The following is a 22,184-nucleotide window of genomic DNA, read 5'->3' as shown; positions in this document are numbered from 1 at the left end:
CTTGAATCGAGAGATGTCGCAGGAGGACTGGGTGGCAACAACAACAACAACAACAGGACGCGCTGCTGTCCCGTTAGCATCGCACCGTCCTCCGGTCCATGTAGTTTAACCCCGTCGGGCGACTACACCCGTCCATACCTCCCGTCCGGTCCCGTCCCATCCAGTCCCGAGGCCCGCTGTGATGGCGGAGGAGGACCCCCAGCAGCTGCAGACGGACCGCGGGGCGGGCCTGCTCCCCGCCGGGCTGCAGGGCGCTGAGGCCACCGCTCTGCAGCTCAGGATCAAGAACTCCATCTGGTGAGGAGGGGTCCACTACTACTGTGCATGGTGTGATGTTTGAAGGGAAACTCGTCATCAGATACCATATTTATAGAGTTTTTACCCATTAAAGTCAATATATACAGTGGTGAAAGAAGTTAAAGTAGTAGTAGTATTACAATCTAAAACTACTCTATTACAAGTCAAAGCCCAATAGTCAGGATTTAAATCAACATAGAGTACACAAAAAAGGATTAGTGATGCATTAATGTGTTAAGTAGCACTGTTTTTAGCTGATTGAAGTGAGACCAACTTTACCTGTACTGTTTATTTGATAAATCTACAACTATTAATCAATCATCATTTTATTAGCTGTTTATATGTAAAATATTAATCTGTGAAGGAACTAGTAACTGTATCTGTCAAATAAATGGATAAAGTTGGTGAAATAGAAGTATATAGTGGCAGAACAGTAAAGTACCTCAAAACAGTACTTTAGTAAGTCTACTTTGTCACCTTCCATGCAGTACTTAGGTAGTAATACCACAATGTAACAATACAAATAAACATTACAAACACATGAAAGGTCCATCAAGTGAAAGTACAACAGTATTTTGAGTACATTACACTTACACAGAACTAAAGTACTGAACAAAAGTAAAATTACTCATTATGCATGGCACCCTTGTCAGTGTTGTGTCATTGTGCAGAATATTATATCAAATACTGCATTATTATTAGTTCATGAGTAGTTTAATCTATATCAGTATATTGTACTTAATAAACAGATCATTTATTTTTCATGTAAAATATTAATCTGTAAAGTTACTTGTAACTATACCTGTAAAATAAATGTGAAGGAGTAAAAAGTACAATATTTCCCTCTGAAATGCAGGGAAGTTGAAGTATTAGTAGCATTAAATGGAAGTACTTAAGTAAATATTCTCAAAATTGTTCTTAAGTGCAATACTGTAGTGAGTTTTTAGTGAATGTCGTGTTTGCAGCCGTCCTCACATCACTGTAGGCTGTCATGATGTGCAGCATGTCTGCCTCTGTTGTTCGACTTCAGGGGAAATTAGTTTTTAATGTCTATTATGTTAATATGTATATATAATATGTAACTTATGTTTAACGACATTTTCCCCTCTAACTGTTAATGTCTGGCAACAGTTTACTTGTCTGTTCCAGGAGTGTTTGGTCCGGTTGTTAAAGGTCGTCTTTGGATCAAAATCTGTTGATCAGGTCTGGGAGTTGCCTTTGTTATTTAGGGTCAGATGGACAGTGATGGAATACAGCTAAGTAGATATTCAAGTACTTTACTGAAGTACAATTTTGAGGCAATTGTATTTGACTTATCTGAGTTTTCCACTACATTTCAGCAAACATTAGAAACTTTATCGTCCATTAATGCAGGAAATAATGGAGATTTGTCTTTCACTGGTGTATAGCTCACGTAGAGATACAATACAGTATGTATAAGAACAGCAAGTACACATAAGAAGACAACACAGTACATGTAGTAGTATATACAATTTACAATATATTACTACATTTATGTGACAGCTATCGTTACTCTCCAGATTAAGATTGTATATTTAAAACATTTGGTCAGATATAAGAATAAGATGATGCTTTGTTAAACATCAAACTATCCAACTGTGTCTTTAACGGTTTAAATTAGCTCAACCTTTATCAGATAAAGAGTAAAATGCTGCTTACATGTGAATGCATCTGTAATAATAATCCTACAGCATAATATCAATGACATGCATACTTGTACTTGTACTTAAACATAAGTAACATTTTGATTGCAGGACTATTACTTGTAATAGAGTGTTTTTACATTGTGGTATTGCTACTTTTACTTCAGCAAAGAAATATTTCTTCCACCACTGAGTTGTTTCACATCCCAAAACACTGAATTAGTTCACCCTCACCCTCATCTCACAGCCTCCTCTTTATCTCGTGCTTGTTTACTGATTATTTAAAGACACTGCAGTAGTAGTCTACATTACATTCCCTCTGCCTGTCTAGACATTTCCTCTGTTTCTATCATTAAACACCACCGCCACGCTGGAACCAGCAGTTATGTAGTTCCTCGAGCTCCGTTGAAGTAGGTGAAGTGACTTCACATAATTCAGATTCACATTGACTGATGAACTTTGAAGAGTATTCAACTGATAAAAATATAAATCAGCGAAAGGCAGCAAATCCTTAAATCTCAGGAGCTGTGGTCAACACATTTGGTATTTCATACAGGATAAATTAACCATGAATCAATTATTATTGTTATAGCCTCTGTTTATCAGTTGATTGTTCAAGCACTTCTTGATTTGTATTAAAAATAAACTGAACATCATAACTCACACGTAACTCTGATTGAAGTATGAAATTACTACTTTGAAATAAGGACTAATACTTATAGCTCTTTACATGAAAAAAAAACAAAAATATTGAATCAAACTGTAAAAGTTTTTTGAGCCTTTTTTCTAAAGCAGACAGATGAAAAAGATTACTTTATTTCTTTGACAGTTGCTAGTGCACATTGTCTGCCATTGCTGTGATTTAAGGTCATTTTTTCATACCAAAATGACCCTTTTTGTTCTGAATGTGAATGAACTCATGAACTACGTTTTAAATGTCAAACTACCTCAAAATGTCTCGTGGCTGAATCACCAGAAAGCAGAACAGTTCAGAGTTTAAATGCCTGTAGTGAAGGAAGGAAACACGTCATGATGCTGGTGCCAGTTCATCAATAACATATTTGTATATTGAATATTTATCCCACTCCATAAGTGTTTACCTTTTAACAGGATCAGGGCAGAAATATTGATGTTCGCCTCACTGACCTGCTGCTGAGCAGTTCATGGTAGATGGTTCATGGGTCAGCAAGTTCATTTGCAACCTCACCGTTGCCCTGTGTTCATGTTGAGTGATAGTGAAGTGCTGGTTTTCATTCAAACCTCCATATAAGTGACTGAATTACACCTGGATAAATACACATGATTCAAAGGATCTCTTGATTCAATCTGTTTTGATTGTTTTGTTTTTTTTCTAATGGAAGTCTCTGCAAAAACTGGCCTCAGGTGTCATTCAGTGGACCTGCCAAATCTGCCTTGCAAACAGCTTAATGAAGTCCTTTCAGCACTGGGAAATCCTTGGCCCCCTAGTAACAGTGAATTAAAGTGACCTGTTCTTGTCGTGGCTTAGAGCCGTCTCCTGATTCAGGCCGGTGCCGTCTGAGTAAGAGTCTTTAAATGCGACGTAACTTCTGTCTCACAGTCAACGGCCTGACCTGTCTGCAGATTAGGAACTAAACCTGGAGAAGTTATTCATGTGACTAGTTTGACTCTTTGCACCGATGCTTTGAATCAGCACAAATGTAATGCTTATTTTTGTGGGAATTTTTTATTTCTTGTTGTCACAAAAAAGTGATTTGTTCTGCACCTTGTGCCTGTCTCCTTTTACTAAGGAATATACAGAAAGCATGAACATATAGATACAAATCACACATCACAATAAAACATCTGGGAAAACTCTTAGAAGGTATCTGTGTAGTTTTAATTTTTCTTTTCACTTTTTAAAAAATGTGATTTAATGTGATGACTAAAAACACCCAGGAGTAAAAGGTGTATTTCATCATGTTCTTCCCTCAAGTTGAAATCCAAATGGGATGAAACTGACCGAGACATTGTTAACTCAGTGCCTGTCTCTCTTTTTACATATGACAGCATGTGTTCATGGTGGTGGGATACATGACCTGAGAGATGCTGAAGGGAGGGTCGCTTCATACCAAACATTCCTCTGCTTTATAAATAAATACACTTTGGACTCAAGCGCTCATGTTACACCAGCGTCGATACTAATTTATACTATGTCTTTATTTTTCCAGCAAATCTGTTCAATCCAAAGTGGAAAACATTGTGGTGAGTATTCTTGACACGTCTTTAATCTATAAATTGCCATTTATTAGTTGTCCATGCACGTAGAGTTGAAACACTATTGTTTTCTGATGGGTTTTATTTGGCTCCCGGCTTCATTTTAAGAAATGACAGCTAATATTTCAGCTAATGTGTTTCAAGATGAACCTATAGAGGGCACAGCTGAAGCCAGAAAAATGTATTGCACTAGTGACCCCTACTGGTTGGCTATAGCTCCGCATGTAGGGACGTTGTGTCTCGAGGTGTGACACATGGAAGTTCAACTGAAATCACTTTTATCAGCCCTCTTTGCAATCAGAAATAATATCAATGTATTAAATGTACTGTTAATAGTTTTTATGTTTAGAATAAATAAAAAATTCTTTGGCAAAATATCAGAAATGCTCAGTGTACAGAATAGAGACAAAGTAAACAGCAATGACCAAACCAGTGTAATCAATTGTTATGAAAAAGTGAAGCAGGACACTGAGATACTGTGTTCTTATTCTCAGTTGGTATCTGGAAATTAGTTAATTGTGCGTAGCTGAAGACACAGTAACATACAGACATTGACAGTGCAGGTCAGCAGGGCAGGAGGTGAGTCACTAAAAAGGCCGGGGAAGTCGTCTGAATGATCTACCACAACCCTTTTAGCACGAAAGCATTTGAAATGCAGCCCATAGATCAAATGAACTGCTAGTTTAAGAATGACAGTGCTTATCGATGAGAATTATGTGTATTTACTCATATTCCTCGATGCTGCTCTGTTTGTGTTAACTACTGCCGTCGGTGATCTGCGGTTCCCTAACAACAAAGAAGCGAATTAGAAAAGAAGGACGGAGTATGTTTATTCTTAGGAGCCATTTAAAAGTGGTGAAAGTGTCTGAGTGAAGGCATGTGCTGGCAGTGTGTGGACGTGTGTGTGTGTGTGTGTGTGTGTGTGTGTGTGTGTGTGTGTGTGTGTGTGTGTGTGTGTGTGTGTGTGTGTGTGTGTGTGAGTGAGCTGTCCTGAGGGAAGAGTTAAAAGCAGAGGATTCGAGTTGCATACAGTATACTCTTGCTTGATATCTCTACACTGTTAGACTCAGAGACGGAGTCATTCATTGTCCTCCCAGCTAGCTCAGGTGTGAGACACATTTGAAGAGACTGATATAAGTGACTTTTGAACAGCATCAAATAGGTTGTTGAAAACCATTCAGCAGCTCAAGAGAGGAAGGCAAAAGATGAACTGGGGGCAGGGAAATGTCTTGAGCCACTGTCAGATGGTGCCCTTTGAGAAGATCCTAAGTGACATTAAAATGTCCTTTGTTCAGGGTTTAGGGCTTAATTTTCTAAAATGCTGCTGTCTCCACTTTGTCTGTATAGACCTGCAGTCCAGCTCTGTTGCACTGTACGAGTCAGTGTATCCCGAAACATCTTTTATGCCACAATTGCACCGTGGTGCCAAGATTGCCTTCCCTCATGTAATCCCTCATCACTCATTACTCTATAAAACATGTACTGAGGGAATAACTAACTGATGAATAATGAGGTACTTCTCTTTTTAAACCTTGGGAAAAAAGGAGCAAAGTGACATTTAATTGGCTCACTTTGAGGAGGAGCTACTCAGGTTGCAGCTTGTTTCAAACTTGATGCTCTTCTTCTAAAGGTTGCTCCCTGAAAATGCTGCATCAGATGGTTTCCCTTATTTCTTCAGCGTGTTCCTGCTGAGCTGTTTGTGAAACCTACTGCTCCACTGTTTCTGTGTGGCTTAAACAAAGCTTGTGTGAACAGGTTTGTCCTGTCTATGTAATAGGTAGTAACAGAAGTGTCAGAGCAGAAGACATATGAAGATAATAAAGAGGTTATGGAAATTAGCTAATCCTGTCTACACGTATATTAAGACACAGAATGAAGTTTAGGGTGTGCCAGTTTGGTAATGTAAGGTTTGTATCTCTACTGTTTGCAGATGATGTTGTCCTTTTTGTTTCAGTGGTAGATGTAACTTCAGGTAGAGGTTTCCCTCATGGATCCGGTTCCCAGTCTACAAAATACCCTGATTTATTAAATCCTGACACTAACGAATCTCTCCTCACTCTGTTTTATTATCAAAAAGCAATAGAAAACATAAAGGTACTAAGCTTCTAATTTTAAGATGACTGCTTTTAAACCCTATCTGTAGATTTAACTGGTTTTGTGAGAGATGAAAAAGCATAAAGATAGAATAACTTTTAAACATTTAGGTCGACTTACAGTATAGATAAAAATAAGTATTTCATGAATTTCATAATTGAATCATAATTCACAACATTGGCTCGTTTTACTACTGTATGCCGACACATTACTGATACTTAAACCTTAATCGTCACAAAACCTTCATAAATTACATTTAGTTTTGTCTGTAATTTAGGACATTGTGTTTAAAAGCCTTTCAATATATTTGAAAGCAGGTTCAGATCCTGTGTTTTGAATTTTCTGTTGTTTATATTTTGATCACAGATTTTGCCTTTAAGTTCAGTAAAGTTTCTGTCCCTGATCTCTTAGAAAATTGTTGGTGTAACTAATAGTTTTTTTGTTTTTAGGAACCAAACTGTTACTGTAATGGAAAACTATACAGATGCATGATGCCGTTCAAGCAGGAAGAATTTAAACTTATCATGTTTCCTTTTCCCTTTGAAGAGGGTGTAAGAAGGGCTGAAGGCTGTTTGTAGATCAGGGTCTTGGTCTGTGTGTGTTGGGTATGAATGAATGAGAGTGACAGGTTCAAGATGACCATGCAAAAAGCTGAATGAGCAGGCATGATCTTAAGTATACTGTATGTATTAACATAATGTGCCTTTATTTGATTTATCATGACTCACTTTGCTTTTGTTTGTATGTTTATATCTTTTTTGAAGTATATTTTTAGTATATTTTTAGTTTATTTTTCCTTTATTTGATAGTAGACTGATGAGAGGTGACAGGAAATGAGGGGAGAGAGAAGAACAGCATCCAAGACTCTGAAAAATGTTCCACTGCCGGCATGATTTACAAGACAAGATGTTTCCTACTTTAGTCACTCAGTCATATCATATTTACAGAAGCTGGGTTTTGATGAAATGTTTAATATTCACTCGTTGAGCTGCCTTGATAAAGACAAAATAAACAAAATATTGTTATGTGCTTTAGATGTTTGAGCTGTTTTTTTAAGTACTGTTTTTTAGGGATGCACAATATTGGATTTTTTGCCGATATCCGATATGCCGATATTTCCAACTCATTGTGGCCGATTGCCGATGCCGATACCGATATATGCACATATTTTTTTCCAGCTGGCTGAGGAGACTATTATGTATACAAGCATAGATTATACTATGATCAAGAAAGATAATATATGAAGGAAGAATTTAGGAGGACTGGAGTTCAGGAGCTCAGCATTAAAACTTTAATGAACCTGCCAAGTTGGTGGAGCAGTAGAGTTTTCTTTGAGTTCATTAGACAGACAGGACAGACAGGATTAATGTGTAGGATTTAATCTCTGGTCCACACTCCGGAGCAGAAGGTGGTGGTAATGCACCTAATACGCCATTATAAACCAAAAAGAAGAAGTTGAAGATGAAGTTTTTTTTTATTTTTCAAACAGAATGGTACATCCTGTCAGCCGAAGGATTTCTTATCTGTGCAGCCGAACACCGCAGCACCTAGATGGACTGTTTCACCCCAACGGTCCTGGCGTTTCCTCCGCAGGCTCTACTTCACTCAGCTGCCCATCAGACCCGCTACTTCTTCTCACTTTAACCCGAATAACAAACCGGGGCTCAGTGGTCCAGTTGGATCCACATGGAGAGCCAGGGCTAACGTTAGCTGGGAGGATAGCAGAGCATTAGCCGTAGTATGACCGGAGGGAAGCACAGCCAGCTAGCCCTCGCTAGCCTCCCAGCTAATGTTAGCCCTGGCTCTCTATGTGGAGCAATGAGCCCCGGTTTGTTATTCAGGTTAAAGTAGGAAGAAGCAGCGGGTCTGACGGGCAGCTTGAGTGAAGTGGAGCCTGTGGAGGAAACACTGGGACCGTCAGGGTGACACAGTCCATCAAGAGAAGCACAGTCAGGTGGTGGAGGAGATGGCGACATATCGGCCTCTCATAATCGGCAGAATTCACCGATGCCGATATTTCATTTTAGAGCTTTTATCGGCCGATACCGATGACGTGCCGATAATATTGTGCATCCCTGCTGTTTTTAACTTTTTCAAGTTGTATTAGCATCTTTTTCAGTTTCAGACATGGCTGCTTATTTGTGTTGCTGTCACGTTTGTACTGAGAATAAGCAAATAGTTTACTCCTTTACTATAATTAAGGCAGTAGAGCTGAATCGATTAGTTGATTAATCGATTATTTGAAGAAAAAGAAAATGAATCAGCAACTATTAAGTCAAGTCAATAAATATGCAAAAGATTCACTGGTTTCAGCTTCTCAAATGTCAATATTTTCTGTATTTGTTATTTTTGTGGTCTATGATAGTAATTTCTCATCTTTATGTTTTGGAACGGTGGTTGGACAAAACAAGACATCTGAATATGTTAATTGATTAATTGAGAAAATAATCTGCAGATTAACTGAAAATTAACTGAAACTTTCAGCCCTAAAAGGCAGATGAGCTGTTGAACTGTGTCACTGGGAGCAAATAGTTGCAAAACTTAGACAAAATCAGCCTCATTTACAGCCTTTACTGCTATGAATTATCCAACAGTATGTATGTGCTCTGCAGTTATAACAGAACCACCTCTGCTTTAAAAATCATGGCAGGAAATTACTTTGTGCTGATGAATTAAAAACCCAATTATTAAAACTCCCCTTTGTTGTCACTTTTCTATCTTTACAGCAAGATGTCGAGAAGTTCTCAGACATTGAAAAACTCTACCTCTACCTGAAGTTGCCTTCTGGTCCCAACAGCAGCAGCACTGATAAAAGGTAAAGATGCACCTGATTTTTAGACATATGGACAGATGATGAAAATGTAGAAATTATGCTTCAGTTGAGCTTATATTTTTGATATCTTGGGAGGATATTAGTCAGCTGGTGTACAATCCAGTCAGTTGACCAGTACTACCAGTTTAACACACAGGGGTTAGAAGGAGCTTTGTTGAGGATGATCCCTCAGGACTAATGTTACGGAGACTTGCGTCAGCGAAGTGTCTTATGCTTCGTCGCTTGTTAATTGTTAATCCACATCTTTCCTCAGTGACCAGAGTGCCCTGTCATCGAGCCGCACGCAGCAGATGCATGCGTTCAGCTGGATCCGCAATCATTTAGAGGAATACCCAGAGACCTCTCTCCCCAAACAGGAGGTCTATGATGAATACAAGTAGGTATAAACAGCACACTGACAGAGAAAGAAAGTATTTTAACAGAAATTCCACATTTTCTTTAATAAGAATAAAGGTTTTTGTTGCTACTGTTGAGACTTTCTTTAAGCACTTTTTGTATAAACCACACACAGAATGAAACAGTTTTTGTTTATCACTTTATTTGACTATTTATCAGCTATTTAACAGCTGATAATGTTCGTGTTTCTCTCTCTTCTGAATGACTGCCGGCTAAAGCGTCAGTATAAATAGACGCTGCAGGCATGGGAATCACCGAGCAGCATGTGTCGGTAATATTAGAATGGAAAGTCTGAGACAGTCATTGAAATGCTCTGACAGTGTTATGTAACTGTCTTTTTAACTCTACTAGAACAGAAATACAGTGGCCCCAAGTATATTGGCGCCTTTCAGATAGACAGGTGAAAAGGCTTCAAAGAGAAGTAATGTGCTTTCACTCCAAAACAATGAAACATTTAATTTTTTTTACAATGAAACAGGCACAGTTGTCACAACAGATATGGGAGTTATTTCATTTATGTTCAATATTTTACAGGTCATAAACTGTTACAGTTTTCCATCTCATTATAAAAATAAACATCCAGCTTTTGGGCTTGAAATAGTATGACGGAGATATTTGAAGATTCCAGCACCCCCTCCCCACACACACATTTCAACACCTTGACATTATTCAGCCAAATAAAGCTCAACGGTACCTGAAAAGTAGATTTTGTATAAAAATGCTCAGTGGAGCTTCTATATAACTCATACTTTGAACACAAGAATGATTGTACCAAGCAACATTGTTAGAAGGAGTTGAATGAATGGACTACAATTAATGGTAGACAGATTCATGTCTGTATATGGTGCATGTTTGGGATGTTTTCCCAATATTACCTATTAAAGGCATTTTATGTAAGAGGGGAATGGGGATGATGCAGAATCAACCACAATACAAGAATGTCAGAAATGGGTAATTTTAGAGTTTCATTTTAATTTTATAAATCTGTCTAATTGTGAGTTTACATCACTATTGCAACTCAACTGTTGCAGTTCTTCTTGGTTAACTTTACATATTATACCTTTAAAGATACATTAAGTGATTTTTTTTTGGTTACTTGGGGGCAGCACAACAAGCTTTAAAAACAAAAATGACATATTATCACATTAAAAAGCAACTTACCACCTGACTGAAAAGCAGTGTTTCATCAGAGGTGTGCTTTGTTGCACCTGTTACGTTCTGGATACACCTGTAAACCACTGTCAGCAAAAACAAAAGATTTTCAGGGATGTTAAGTCACTCGTTAAACTCTTTTTAGCTCTGGTTTGGTCTCCATGAACTTCAGGAGATATCTGTCTCCTTAGCTGCTAAATGCTCCACTGTGTTCATCAGCTAATCACTAACTTTATCTATTTGCTGTTTAGTGCTGTGCAGGTAGCGTACAGTGGGTTTATCAGAGCTTTTTTATTGAAAAGAGCTGCCTGCTGCAACTTGAAACAACGCTAATGAGAGCAGTGAGACTGAACCACAGCAGTAAAGCAGCAGGCAGTAAAAACAAAACAAAACAATGAGCTAAAAGACACTAAAACGCAGAGTCAGGTGATCATTTTCTGTGGGTTTGTCACCATGAGCGAGCCCTTCACATAATAATTTTAATCAGATCCATTGTTAACATAATAATATTTATTAGAGCAGCTTTAATTGTTTGAACCAACATTATTACACAATGACGAAAAGTCTAATTGAATTTTAGAGTTTAAAAAATAGTTTGGTGTAACACTGACTTGTTTTTTGTTCATTCTGTATTCTTAATTACATTTACTTATTTCTTACAGGAGCTTCTGTGACAATCTCAACTACCATCCACTCAGTGCTGCAGACTTTGGAAAAATGATGAAAAATGTCTTCCCGAACATGAAGGCACGTCGACTTGGCATGAGAGGAAAGTCAAAATATCCTTCACTGGAATGGATTGTAACAGTCTGGCCTCTGTCTCTGGTCACAGACCATCTGCTGTTGTAGTTCATAAGCTCTCTAAATATAGATGTGAAATGAAATAAAGTCCCCCTCTGCCTCGGAAGCAGTAGCATAATACAGAGACCCTCAGGGGGAATCGCTGTGATCTTGACCTTCACGATGCAGTCGTGATTTTTTGTTTTCTACTTTTGTGATGACGTCAAAGTATAAAGTTTGGTTTATATTCATGACCTTCAGTCATCCAGGTCAATAAATTGTCTAAGGTGGGGTCATAGTTCATTAATTTTGTTATGATGTGGAAAAACTTTAAATATTTGCCAGTTAAAGGGAGTTTACTTCAAACTCATAACAAATCGCTCATGTAGAAGGAATCGTTTTCTTCGGATGTACACAATATTTACAACATAAACACTAATTGAAAGAATCTGTAAAGTAATAAGAAAAAGGTTTTGCTGGTTCAGTATCAACATATTAAACACATACAAATTTTCATTTTATTTTAAATTTGTGTAGTTTTACTCAAGCAAAGTGTTCTTAAACACTTGAATATCATGATATGGACATGAGGTGGTAGTTTTAGATGGCTATAAATGTAATTATTGTTGACTGTTGTTATTGATTAGGCAGCATATGTTCATTTACTGGAATCACATGTTTTTTTATCTTAACACCAGCTTACATATTGCTATAGCGGACTAAGGAAGAGGCCTTTTGTTCACATGCCATCTTTACCCAGTCTGGATCTACACAAACCAGGAGACGGAGTAAGCACATTCACATCTTTCTTGTAAACATTTCTATTCTGACTCTGACTTTGTCACTGTCCTGTTATGCAGTCTGTCAAACATGTAACCACATATCTAATGTGTTCAGCTCCAGTGTGATGTACTGGAGTCTTCAGGCCAGCTGAGCAGCATAAAAGAAGAAGTGCGATACGCTGCTTGCGATCTGGTGTGCGAGTGGGCCCAGAAGGTGCTGAAACGCCAGTTCGATACTGTGGAAGACTTGGCTCGCTTCCTAATCGACAGCCACTATATCAGCAACAAGTCTTTGGCAGCTCTCACCATTATGACCGGCACTAAAACAGGTGGGCAAGTCTGCTTTGGCTTGATGCCCCCTGTGTGAAAAACAGAAGTAGACAGAGACATCTGGTGGCCGTTGTCTGTTACTGCTCTCATTGAGTTAATGTGTCGCCTTCTATAATGCTGTAATCAGACGATTTGTACATGTAACTCAAGCATATTCATTACGTCATGATATAAGTTATTACTTTTACTAATAACAGTAGCTTGATAGATCTAAATCTCCCTGTTTCCTTTATTCAGATGTTACGGCCCCGCAGACGGTCTCAGCTTTCGTCCCCACTGCTGAGGCTCATTCCTTCCAGCCTCAAGTGACAACCTTGTCATCGCCCACTGTCGATGCAAAGCAGCAGCTCCAGAGGAAGATCCAGAGGAAGCAACAGGAACAGAAGCTGCACTCCCCTTTACCTGGAGAGGGACAAATGAAGAGAGCAGACAGTGTGCCTTGTGGTAGCCCCATCCCTCCGTCACCTCAGCCAGCCATAGGCATTGTGGTTGCTGCCGTCCCGAGTCCCATCACGGTGAGAAAGCAGGTCTCTCTGTGGAGTACACTGTTGAGTGTAATATTGAACTGTCATCTGGATTCACCTCAGAGGAAAAAAAATGCTAACTAACAAACCTAATTTGCATCCAAAATCACCAGTTTTTAAAAAAAAATATATAGCAACTGAGTTGATTAATTAATTAGAAAAGAGAAATACAGTCTGACTGGTGCATTGTTTTCAAAATTACACCTCATGATTTCATTTTAATAAATTAGTAAATCCTATATGTGCTGACATTAAACAAGTATCAGACTAATGCACATTGCATTAAAAATTACATTATTATTTTATTATTTATTCATTTTTACTTATTTGTTTCCAGTTTAATTACTCAGTAAACACTGAACAGGTGAATATGAAAATGTGTTTACAGAATCAGTCAATGATAAATGTTCAACGTCTGTTAATATTTCAGTAAGGAATTTTGTTTGGATATGAGTGTAACTGACATTTGTTGAAAAACATTAATTCCTGATCTAAAACCTTGTCCACTTAGTCATCAAAGATGATTAGTTAAAACAAATAATAATTCATTTTGCTGTGGTCACCAAAACATAAACTATGTTCAATAAAATTTGCTGCTCATTTCTGTAGCTCAGCTAATATCACTGAGTTTTCATATGTTTAGACATTTAGACGTCACATCTATGTACTTAAAATAAATTCTAGTCTCCTTAAAGAAACATCATGCAAATAGAGAATGAAAATTGGTGTTTCTCTGTCTCACACTAAACATAGACTGTATTTTACCTACTATGTAGATTATCCCATCAGCAGAGTTATTATAGCTAATGACAATACTGTGTCACTATAAGTGACACAGTATTGTCAGTATTTATGTATTGTTTTGAAAGTTTGATGCAGTTCAAATTTTAGATTTTTTAACACCAGTCAAATGATAAATTATAATATTCCGCAATAGCACAACTTGTCCTGAAAATTATACTGTATTTAGTTTAATGTGACCATTTCCTGGAATTAGAGAATAACCATAAACAGCTGAAGATTCAAAGATGACAACAAAACTGTGTAACAGCTAAAAATACTAAGCTACAATACCCACATGTAGGTGATGAATGTTAAATATAAAAGGTTCAAAGAATGTTCAAATTTGGATTCAAACTTGAACATTATTGTATGAAAATCTAACAAACAAACAATGTTGTGGTCTCATGATTATCATCTCGATTTGTTCCACTCTTCCATCTTTGCAGGTACAGAGGAGCAGGCAGCTGATGTCTCCCAGTCCAGTGGGAATGGGGGAGAGCAAAGTGCTGCCTATTAACTTCCAAATGGTGACCCAGCCAGCCCAGCTGCTGAAACAAAGCCCCAAACCCCCCCAAAATATTCTAACCAGTCCAGCGGGGGAACGCACAGCTCGGCAGCGCTATGCCCAAATCCTGCCCAAGCCTTCATCCACGACTGCTATCACTTTGCGCTCGCCCTCCACCATGATCATCGCCAACAGCCCCATTAAGACTGTGATGACTACGTGTCATGTCAGCCCAGTCAGTCTGGTCAAGATGACAGCTATATCGCTTGCACCCAACAGCAGCAACACCACCACTTCCCTTACAAACACTACTTTGCGGCCGGCATCTGCGGGCATTAGCAGTGCTACAATTGCAGAGGAAGTCGGCTCCAGTCAAAGCATGAGTGCCTCTGCTGTCCCCGTTCTGGCCCCAGTGGCCAGGCCGGGGCAGGCTACTAACACTCATACCGTCGATGTTGAAATGGAAGTTGAAGCTATACACAAGAACAGCCAAAACCAAAATCCCAACAGTCTCATTTTGACTCAGGGAGAAATGGCTAATAGGGCTGGAGGAGCTGTACAGAGGGCCGCCAGTGTGCCCATACCTCAGACTAGAGGTTTCCTGGGTCTGGAGGAAACGTCTGGCTCTAAATACGACGGAAACCCCTCCTCAAACACCAACACTGTGGCACCTACTGAAGGCAGCAATAATAACACTAATAATACAAGCACTTTGCACTTATCTCCCTCCACTCAGAGTACCAGCACTGTCTCTGTGTTGAACACCAGCAGAGCACCTTCATTTGGGGAAAGCAGCAGTGTAACACCAGCAAAGGAAGGTTTCTTGTCTACCAAGAGCTTCAGGAAACGCTCCGGCCTCAGCCCAGTCGTTTCTCCAGTCAAAAGGGTTTTTATGCTGCAGGAGCCAGGAGAGGGCGCTGCTGGCTTTGGATATGGGATTAGAAACACCATCGGTATGGTCCCCCGTCCAGGAGCTCCAGCTAGACCTGAAAGTGCACCTGCCACCAGGGAGGTTGAGATGAAGATGAACTCTGTCTTGTCCACTCAAGTCCAAACACTATGCACTTCCTCTTTCAGAGCCAGTGGCTTCTACACTGTTGCCAAAACACAGAGCTTGATGCAGAGGAAAAACACTTCCACTGTTATGGAAACTAGCACCTCAGTCAGTCACGCATTAATACAGCAACAGCAGGGGCACACGATGGCTAACGTGCATGCTATACTTAATAATCCCGGCCTCCAGAAACATTCAGGTGATCCTAGGAGTTCAAACTCAACTACAGGGAGCCTGGAAGGAGCTCAACAACAGACCTACACTCAGCCCAACCCCGCTACTGAACCCATGGATTTTTTGGATCAAGCTTCATCGTCAGGTCAGGTCCCTATGCAGACGGATATGGACTACTTTACCTTTGATGATGATGTAACTCAGGACAGCATAGTAGAGGAGCTGGTGCAGATGGAAGAGCAGATGAAACTTAACAACATGCAGGAGTTTGGAGACTGTGTCACACTGCAAGGCCAACAGGCCGTGATGCCGGACAACATAATGTCCACCAATCAGACGATGACTGCTTTCTACCACACTGCAAACAGCAGCAGCAGCAACCCAATCCAAACTCCAACCCCGACACCCACACCCACGTCAGAAATGATGGGAGGAGCCCAAGGTCTGACTGGAGAGAGCCCCTGCTCCCGCATTGCCTCCACAACCCCAGTGGACAGTGCTCTGGGAAGCAGTCGTCACACCCCAGCTGGTACTCCGCACTCCAACTGCAGCAGTACTGTGCCGCCCAGTCCTGTGGAGTGCAGGAACCCCTTCGCCTTTACACCCATCAACTCCAACATCACTGGTTTCCATGACGGCAGCACCGTCTCCAGTAGCCCTGTCAAGCCCATGCAGAGGCCAATGGCCACCCACCCAGACAAGGCCAGGCTGGAGTGGATGAACAACAGTTACAACAGCAGCAGTGGAAACTTAAACAAGTCTAACAGTGGAGTGGGAATCTTACCCAGCTATCAGGGCCTCAGAGATGACCACTTTCAAAAGCCTCACGCCTTCGCCATCCCTCATGCACGGCACCATGACAGCCACTTTGGCCGCCTGACTCCCATCTCGCCTGTGCAGCAGCAGGTAGCCAGTATGGCCAAACAGGAGGGTTTTGCGGTGCCTGCCCCACTGGACAACAAAGCCACCAACACCCCAGCTACAACTGGAACCTTTCGATGTCGTAGCGTAAGCCCCGCTGTGCATCAGAGGAACTTGAGTGGAAACACAGGAAACAATGGCCTTCCCCATATCCCCCGTTCAGGCGTGTCTCCATTTAACTCTCCAGTGACACCTGAAGTGTTAAACATCTTCGCCAACAGTCAGGGAAACCTCGGGGCAAGCAGCTTGGCTCAGAGGAGCCGCTCTGTGCCGCTCAACATCATGATGCAAACTGAGCTTCTGCCCATGCCGGGCCAACAATGCAACAGCAAAAACATCACCGACGTCCTGCTGAGCAAGATGGACGGGGACCACGACGATACCGTGAGGGGTCTGGGCATCAATAATTTACCCTCTAGCTACACGGCACGCATGAACCTCACTCAGATCCTTGAGTCTGACCCCAACCTCTCCTGCACTGACAACCACCTCAGCCTGATGGCCTCCGACTCCACCAGCAGCTGCAAGTTGCAAAGGCCGAATTACCTCATCGGAAATGCTATTAATGAACAAATGATTCTCTCTGCAGGTGACAGCCGAGTACAATCAGCCTCTGGAGAGCAGCAGGCCCAGTCCATGCTGCTAACTTTGAGTTCACAGCAGCAGCAAGAGCTACAGCAGCACCAGCAGTTGGATTTCTCCGTTAAAGACCTCCTAACAGACAACAGCCTCACTGCTGGCAATCAGCTCATGGAACAGGTGTCGGAGCTAACTACAGGGGGAACAGATTTCCCTTGTGAAATCAGAATGACATCGGAGCTCTCCAGTAGCATCAATGACCTTAATGCACTGGACACAAACCTTCTGTTTGACCCCAATCAGCAGCAATATCAAAATGCCACTCCAGAGGAGTTGGCAAATGATCAGCTGTTTCAGCAAATCACCAGCGAGACGGGACATTCAAGCGGACTCGAGTGGCTTGAAAGCAAAGATCATCCAACTGTTGGGTTGATTGGTTGATCATAGAGCTTCTTTAAATCATGTTGAACATGTTAATCTTTGGTTGCTGTATGTTTTATTTATTTTTCAGGCATTTACACTTTATAATGCAACACTGGACACCATGAGGTTTGTCCAGTTTAAGTGCCACGCTGAACTAAAATGATGCTGCAAGACTCTGATTAAAATGCTGGTCGTTTCTTTTCGTCAGAGAACATCACCTCATGTTTTTTTTGTTTGTTTTTTTTCTTCTCAAGAGCATTTCCAACAAGTAAACGAAAGTACTGAACAAAAAATACCTAAAACTAAACCAATCAAAATAAAATAAGTGTTTTTCATTTTGTGTTTTATATTTCACTAAAAAGTCCATTTAAATTCAGAACAGAGCCATTGAGTTTTCAGTATAAAGTCATCTGAAAATGAGTGAAACAAGATCATTATTTATAAGCCAGCAATATTTCTGGATATCATTGTTTCGTAATCTTGGCAACTGCAGGCATCATCTAATTAAAACATAAGGTAGAATATGTTTACAACTGAACTAATGATATCTCATCATGGAAACATTTATGTGCAATGTAGATTGGCTGAAAACAACTGGAAGTATCACTGGCGTTATGAAGACGCTCCTGAGCCACCTGAGAAAATGCAACACGTTAACTTTAGCGGAGAATCTGCTTACATGTTTATAAGTGTACGCTGACTTATAGAAATCCCATCTAGTGACGGGAACATAGACCCAAATTCATCCATCCCATGAATATATTCTTGCTGAAGAATTAGCATGATTGCTATTTATATAAACATAATGATGTTACTGCCCTTACAGATTGTTCCCCTTGATGGAGCATGAAGGGTATCTGTTTATAGTCAACTCTATCAGAACCATAAAAGGAGGCGATGTGTGGCTCAACTTTCATTTTTGATATTGTAACATTTGTCTGGTCGTATTCACTTAATCATTAAGAGATTTGAGTTTGAGCAACATCAGCAGAGCTCAGACAATTTGAAGATTATGTCAATAATATATTTAAGCCTCATTATGCACTCTGAATAATTATTATAAGCCACATTTAGCAAAAATGTAAAGACTTTTCTATCTATAAAAATGTAGATATTATAATGAAACCCTCTTACTTTCATTCATCCATTCAACCTTTATTATTAGCTCCATTAGCTCATTAAAAAACAGCCATTAAAATGTACCAATTAAGGAAGATAATATGATAGATTAAGATCATTCAAATGTAAAATATAATACTGTTATGTAAAAAACCCCTAAGACATTCCAAATAGATTAAAATAATTAAAATATAAAATAAAATACAGTCATGTAAAACAATTGCTAGTAGAGGTTGGGAGGTTCTTAAGTGTCCAAAAGGTCTGAGTGTATTGATTTTTAAGTATCAGATGCACTAAAATTAAAAGCAGTTTGTCCAAGTTCAGACCGGACTAGTAGAACATGAAGCAAGAGCTGTCAGTATAATATAATACAATTGTTTTATCCATATATATATATTAAGAAATACCACCAACACACTATATGGCAAAAATAATGACATATTACTTTCCCCATATCAATAAACAAACAGCTCACTAAGTTTAACTTCACTAAAGGGAAGACATTTATAAAAGAAACCATTTAACTGAGCATTAAATTCAACCCCTTCTATGCACTTTCAACGTATAAAGAAGAATTATAGGAAGATAAAAATAGGATAAAATTATAGCCAATTTTCTTTAGCACTCAGAAAATTACTCCTTTGATTTGAAGGTGTTTTTAATCTGAAAATGACTAAATGGACGAAGTAGATGAAAGTGAAAGGAACTACTAACTCTATTTCCAAACGTAGCGCTCGTCATACTGCACTGACAATCTGCAATATCTGTGTTTCTTTACTAAAATGCACTGTGTTTTGGTTTGGATGATAAAGGAACATTTTCACTGCCAGTCCTGAGGAATCAATCAAAATGTAGCTAACAGCTAACCACTTGTTAAATGTGAAGAGTCCAGCTTTACAGTGATACAAGTAAAGAAGGCATGCACTATCACAAATGAGATCATCTCAAAGGTGCTCCTGAGGGTTTTGGTGTCTGAGCCTTATGTCCATACCAAAGATGAACTTTTAAATGTAACCTGCACTAAGATCTTGGGTGTTTAATGTAAATCTCCCATGTGGTGGACATATTGAAGAGTTATAACAAACGGGGAAACAATTGCAGCACTGTAAAAACATGTTAAAGAATATTAAGGGTTCGTTTCATTACTGTTGTTGATGCTCTTTTGTAAACCCAACAGGTAAAAATGTTTTAAAGGGGGTATAAAACACTGTAATTTATTCATGAACTGTTAGCATTACATTAGCATTAGATCTCAGAGGGTGTTTGTGTTGTTGGTCACATTAACTTCAGTTGTTGTACAGATTGGAGTGTGACTCAGCGTGTTTTGTTTTACTGCTATTCATTTAGTGTGTGTTGTTTGTACAGGCGATGTAACCTCGCATACCACATAATCTCGTGAATTCACAATAATCTGACCTGCACTGTTTTTAGGGCTGTGCGATATGACGATATATATATATGGTGCGACGATAGAAAAATGTCTATCGTTTCATATTACGCTCTATCCCTTATTTCATCGTGTCACCAATCACAATCTTCACTGCAATATTTTTCGTCCATCTTTTGTGCGGATTACATTAATAAATTACTCTTCTTGGCTTTTTACTTGCAAAGCTTTTATTGTACTTATAGTAACATAACAAGTGTAGACCAGACCAGAAACTATTTATTCATTGAATTTACAGAAAATGTGCTGTATCGTGATACGTATCGTTATAGGGATATAAAATTACGTACATCGGGATATGAGATTTTGGTCCTATCACACAGCCCTAACTGTTATGATGTTATGTAGTGTACTTTTAAGTGTCATAGCTTATTATCACAGGTCATATACAATACTTTGTCCAATACATTGTGGCGAATTACAAAAGAAATTAAAAAACTCTTGTTACCTTAAACTTTTTAGGACTGGATTTTGGCTCATTTATGTAAATTTTCCCAGAAAATATTTGCACAAGTTTGTGTGAGAGTTACTTTCTTGATTTCATGCACTGATGCATGAGAATCCAAAAGCGATAAACTGTATCCGTTAGTGTGTTAATCAATGGACAACGTTTCATATAGATTACAGTCCTTTAAACTCCTGTAAACGCAGATTGTATCATTGTAATTTATAATCTCATTTTGATTATTATTTCATATTTTAGACAAACTTTTCTTATCTATATTTAGTTTGTGAATCCGTCATCTCATTTTTTAAATGTTTATCTTAACTGTGTGTCTGTAAAAATATTTGGCTTTATTTGGTTAGCACTGATGTTTGTGTTACGAAGACGTTACCCTTCCTCTTGTTGTAAGTGGTTCAGAGCTGTAAAACTGCCATCCACTGTAGTTATGTTGCTGTGTTGAGTGTACAGGGGATTTTTTTTTTTTTTTTTTTTTTTTTTGCATTTTAGAAAGTGCTTTTATAAGGGGAAGTGCTCGGTTTTTAAAGTCTTTTTAAAACGAATAAACATTTTTAAGTACATCGGTATCCTGTAATCAGTGTTTGTTTAAAGTCTGCATGACATTTCTAAAAAAAGGCAAGGCTGGAGCTTTCTAAGCAGGGAACACATGCTTCTTCATCTATGTGTCACACAAAAAGCCACTTCAGTAAACACAAACCCCTGGAGATCATTTGTTATAGTTAGACCACAACATTTAATAAGAAAAACATCATCAATCACAGTATGGTATTCCTTATGTTTGTCAGGCAGAAAAGCTCAGGTTTTCATCAGCGTGTAATTAAATCACTGATTACAATAAGCTGTAATAGGAACAGTCAATCACATTAATATCTGGGAGGCGAGCAGTATAACTACTATCCTACAGTTGGGGGTTAACTGTCGTGCTCAAGGGCACTTCGGCAGCAGCTATTGAGAGAAGGTTGACTGTCCTCAAGTTCCCGGCTCAATTTTTTTTTTTTTACCAGTAAACACTCATTAACCTTTATTCCACTGCTCTCCCAAATTATACCCAATTAAACAGAACTACATTTTGAGAATCACTACAGGCCTTTCGTTCACCAGATTAGACCTCCTCTCAGGACGGTGGGCAGAAACACATCATGCATCTCCATGACTCTCTGGTCAGTTTTATTGCACCTGTTGGGGTGCGACAATGTGCAGCTTTATCATTATCATTCCTGTTAGTTCATGAAGTTTAGAGATCTCATGAACTAGACTTTTTCACAGCAGACAACGGCACAGTTGGTAAAGGTTGTATTTGTTACAGGGTCTTGCAGGTCCAGGATCCTAGTATTCTGCATGGCTTACTGGAACACCTAAATGCAGCAGAGCCATCATTAATGTAATTAGTGTTATTTCCCTGTTATGACCAGATAAAACGTCTGCTGTGTGACTCTAATCAGAAAATAATTGAAAACACCTGCATGGTTGAGCAGGGTCTTTAAAGATCATCTGCTTTTTTAAAGAAATAACCATTTTCATATTAAACAACAAATAAGGAGTGACTAATATGGAAAGACAGAGGTAAATCAGTGCCACAGAAAGTCTTGGTTTAACTACAACAAACACCCATCCATCCATTTTCTATAC

The 22,184-nt window shown here is 39.2% G+C and overlaps 1 protein-coding gene across 1 annotated transcript; it reads left to right on the top strand.

The window, feature by feature from the left end:
- The first annotated feature begins 10 nt into the window (after window positions 1–10).
- Window positions 11–21,042, top strand: LOC121889786 (DNA-binding protein RFX7-like). Its single transcript, XM_042402046.1, has 9 exons — window positions 11–297; window positions 4,151–4,184; window positions 9,017–9,105; window positions 9,377–9,499; window positions 11,334–11,450; window positions 12,155–12,239; window positions 12,349–12,562; window positions 12,801–13,078; window positions 14,317–21,042. The coding sequence occupies exons 1-9, from the start codon at window positions 182–184 to the stop codon at window positions 17,542–17,544; spliced, it is 4,284 nt and encodes a 1,427-aa protein (XP_042257980.1). The 5' UTR covers window positions 11–181; the 3' UTR covers window positions 17,545–21,042.
- Window positions 21,043–22,184: the final 1,142 nt, after the last annotated feature.

This window comes from Thunnus maccoyii, chromosome 1 (assembly GCF_910596095.1).
Source record: "Thunnus maccoyii chromosome 1, fThuMac1.1, whole genome shotgun sequence".
Lineage (NCBI taxonomy): Eukaryota > Metazoa > Chordata > Actinopteri > Scombriformes > Scombridae > Thunnus > Thunnus maccoyii.
This window is presented reverse-complemented; position numbering and strand designations above follow the sequence as displayed.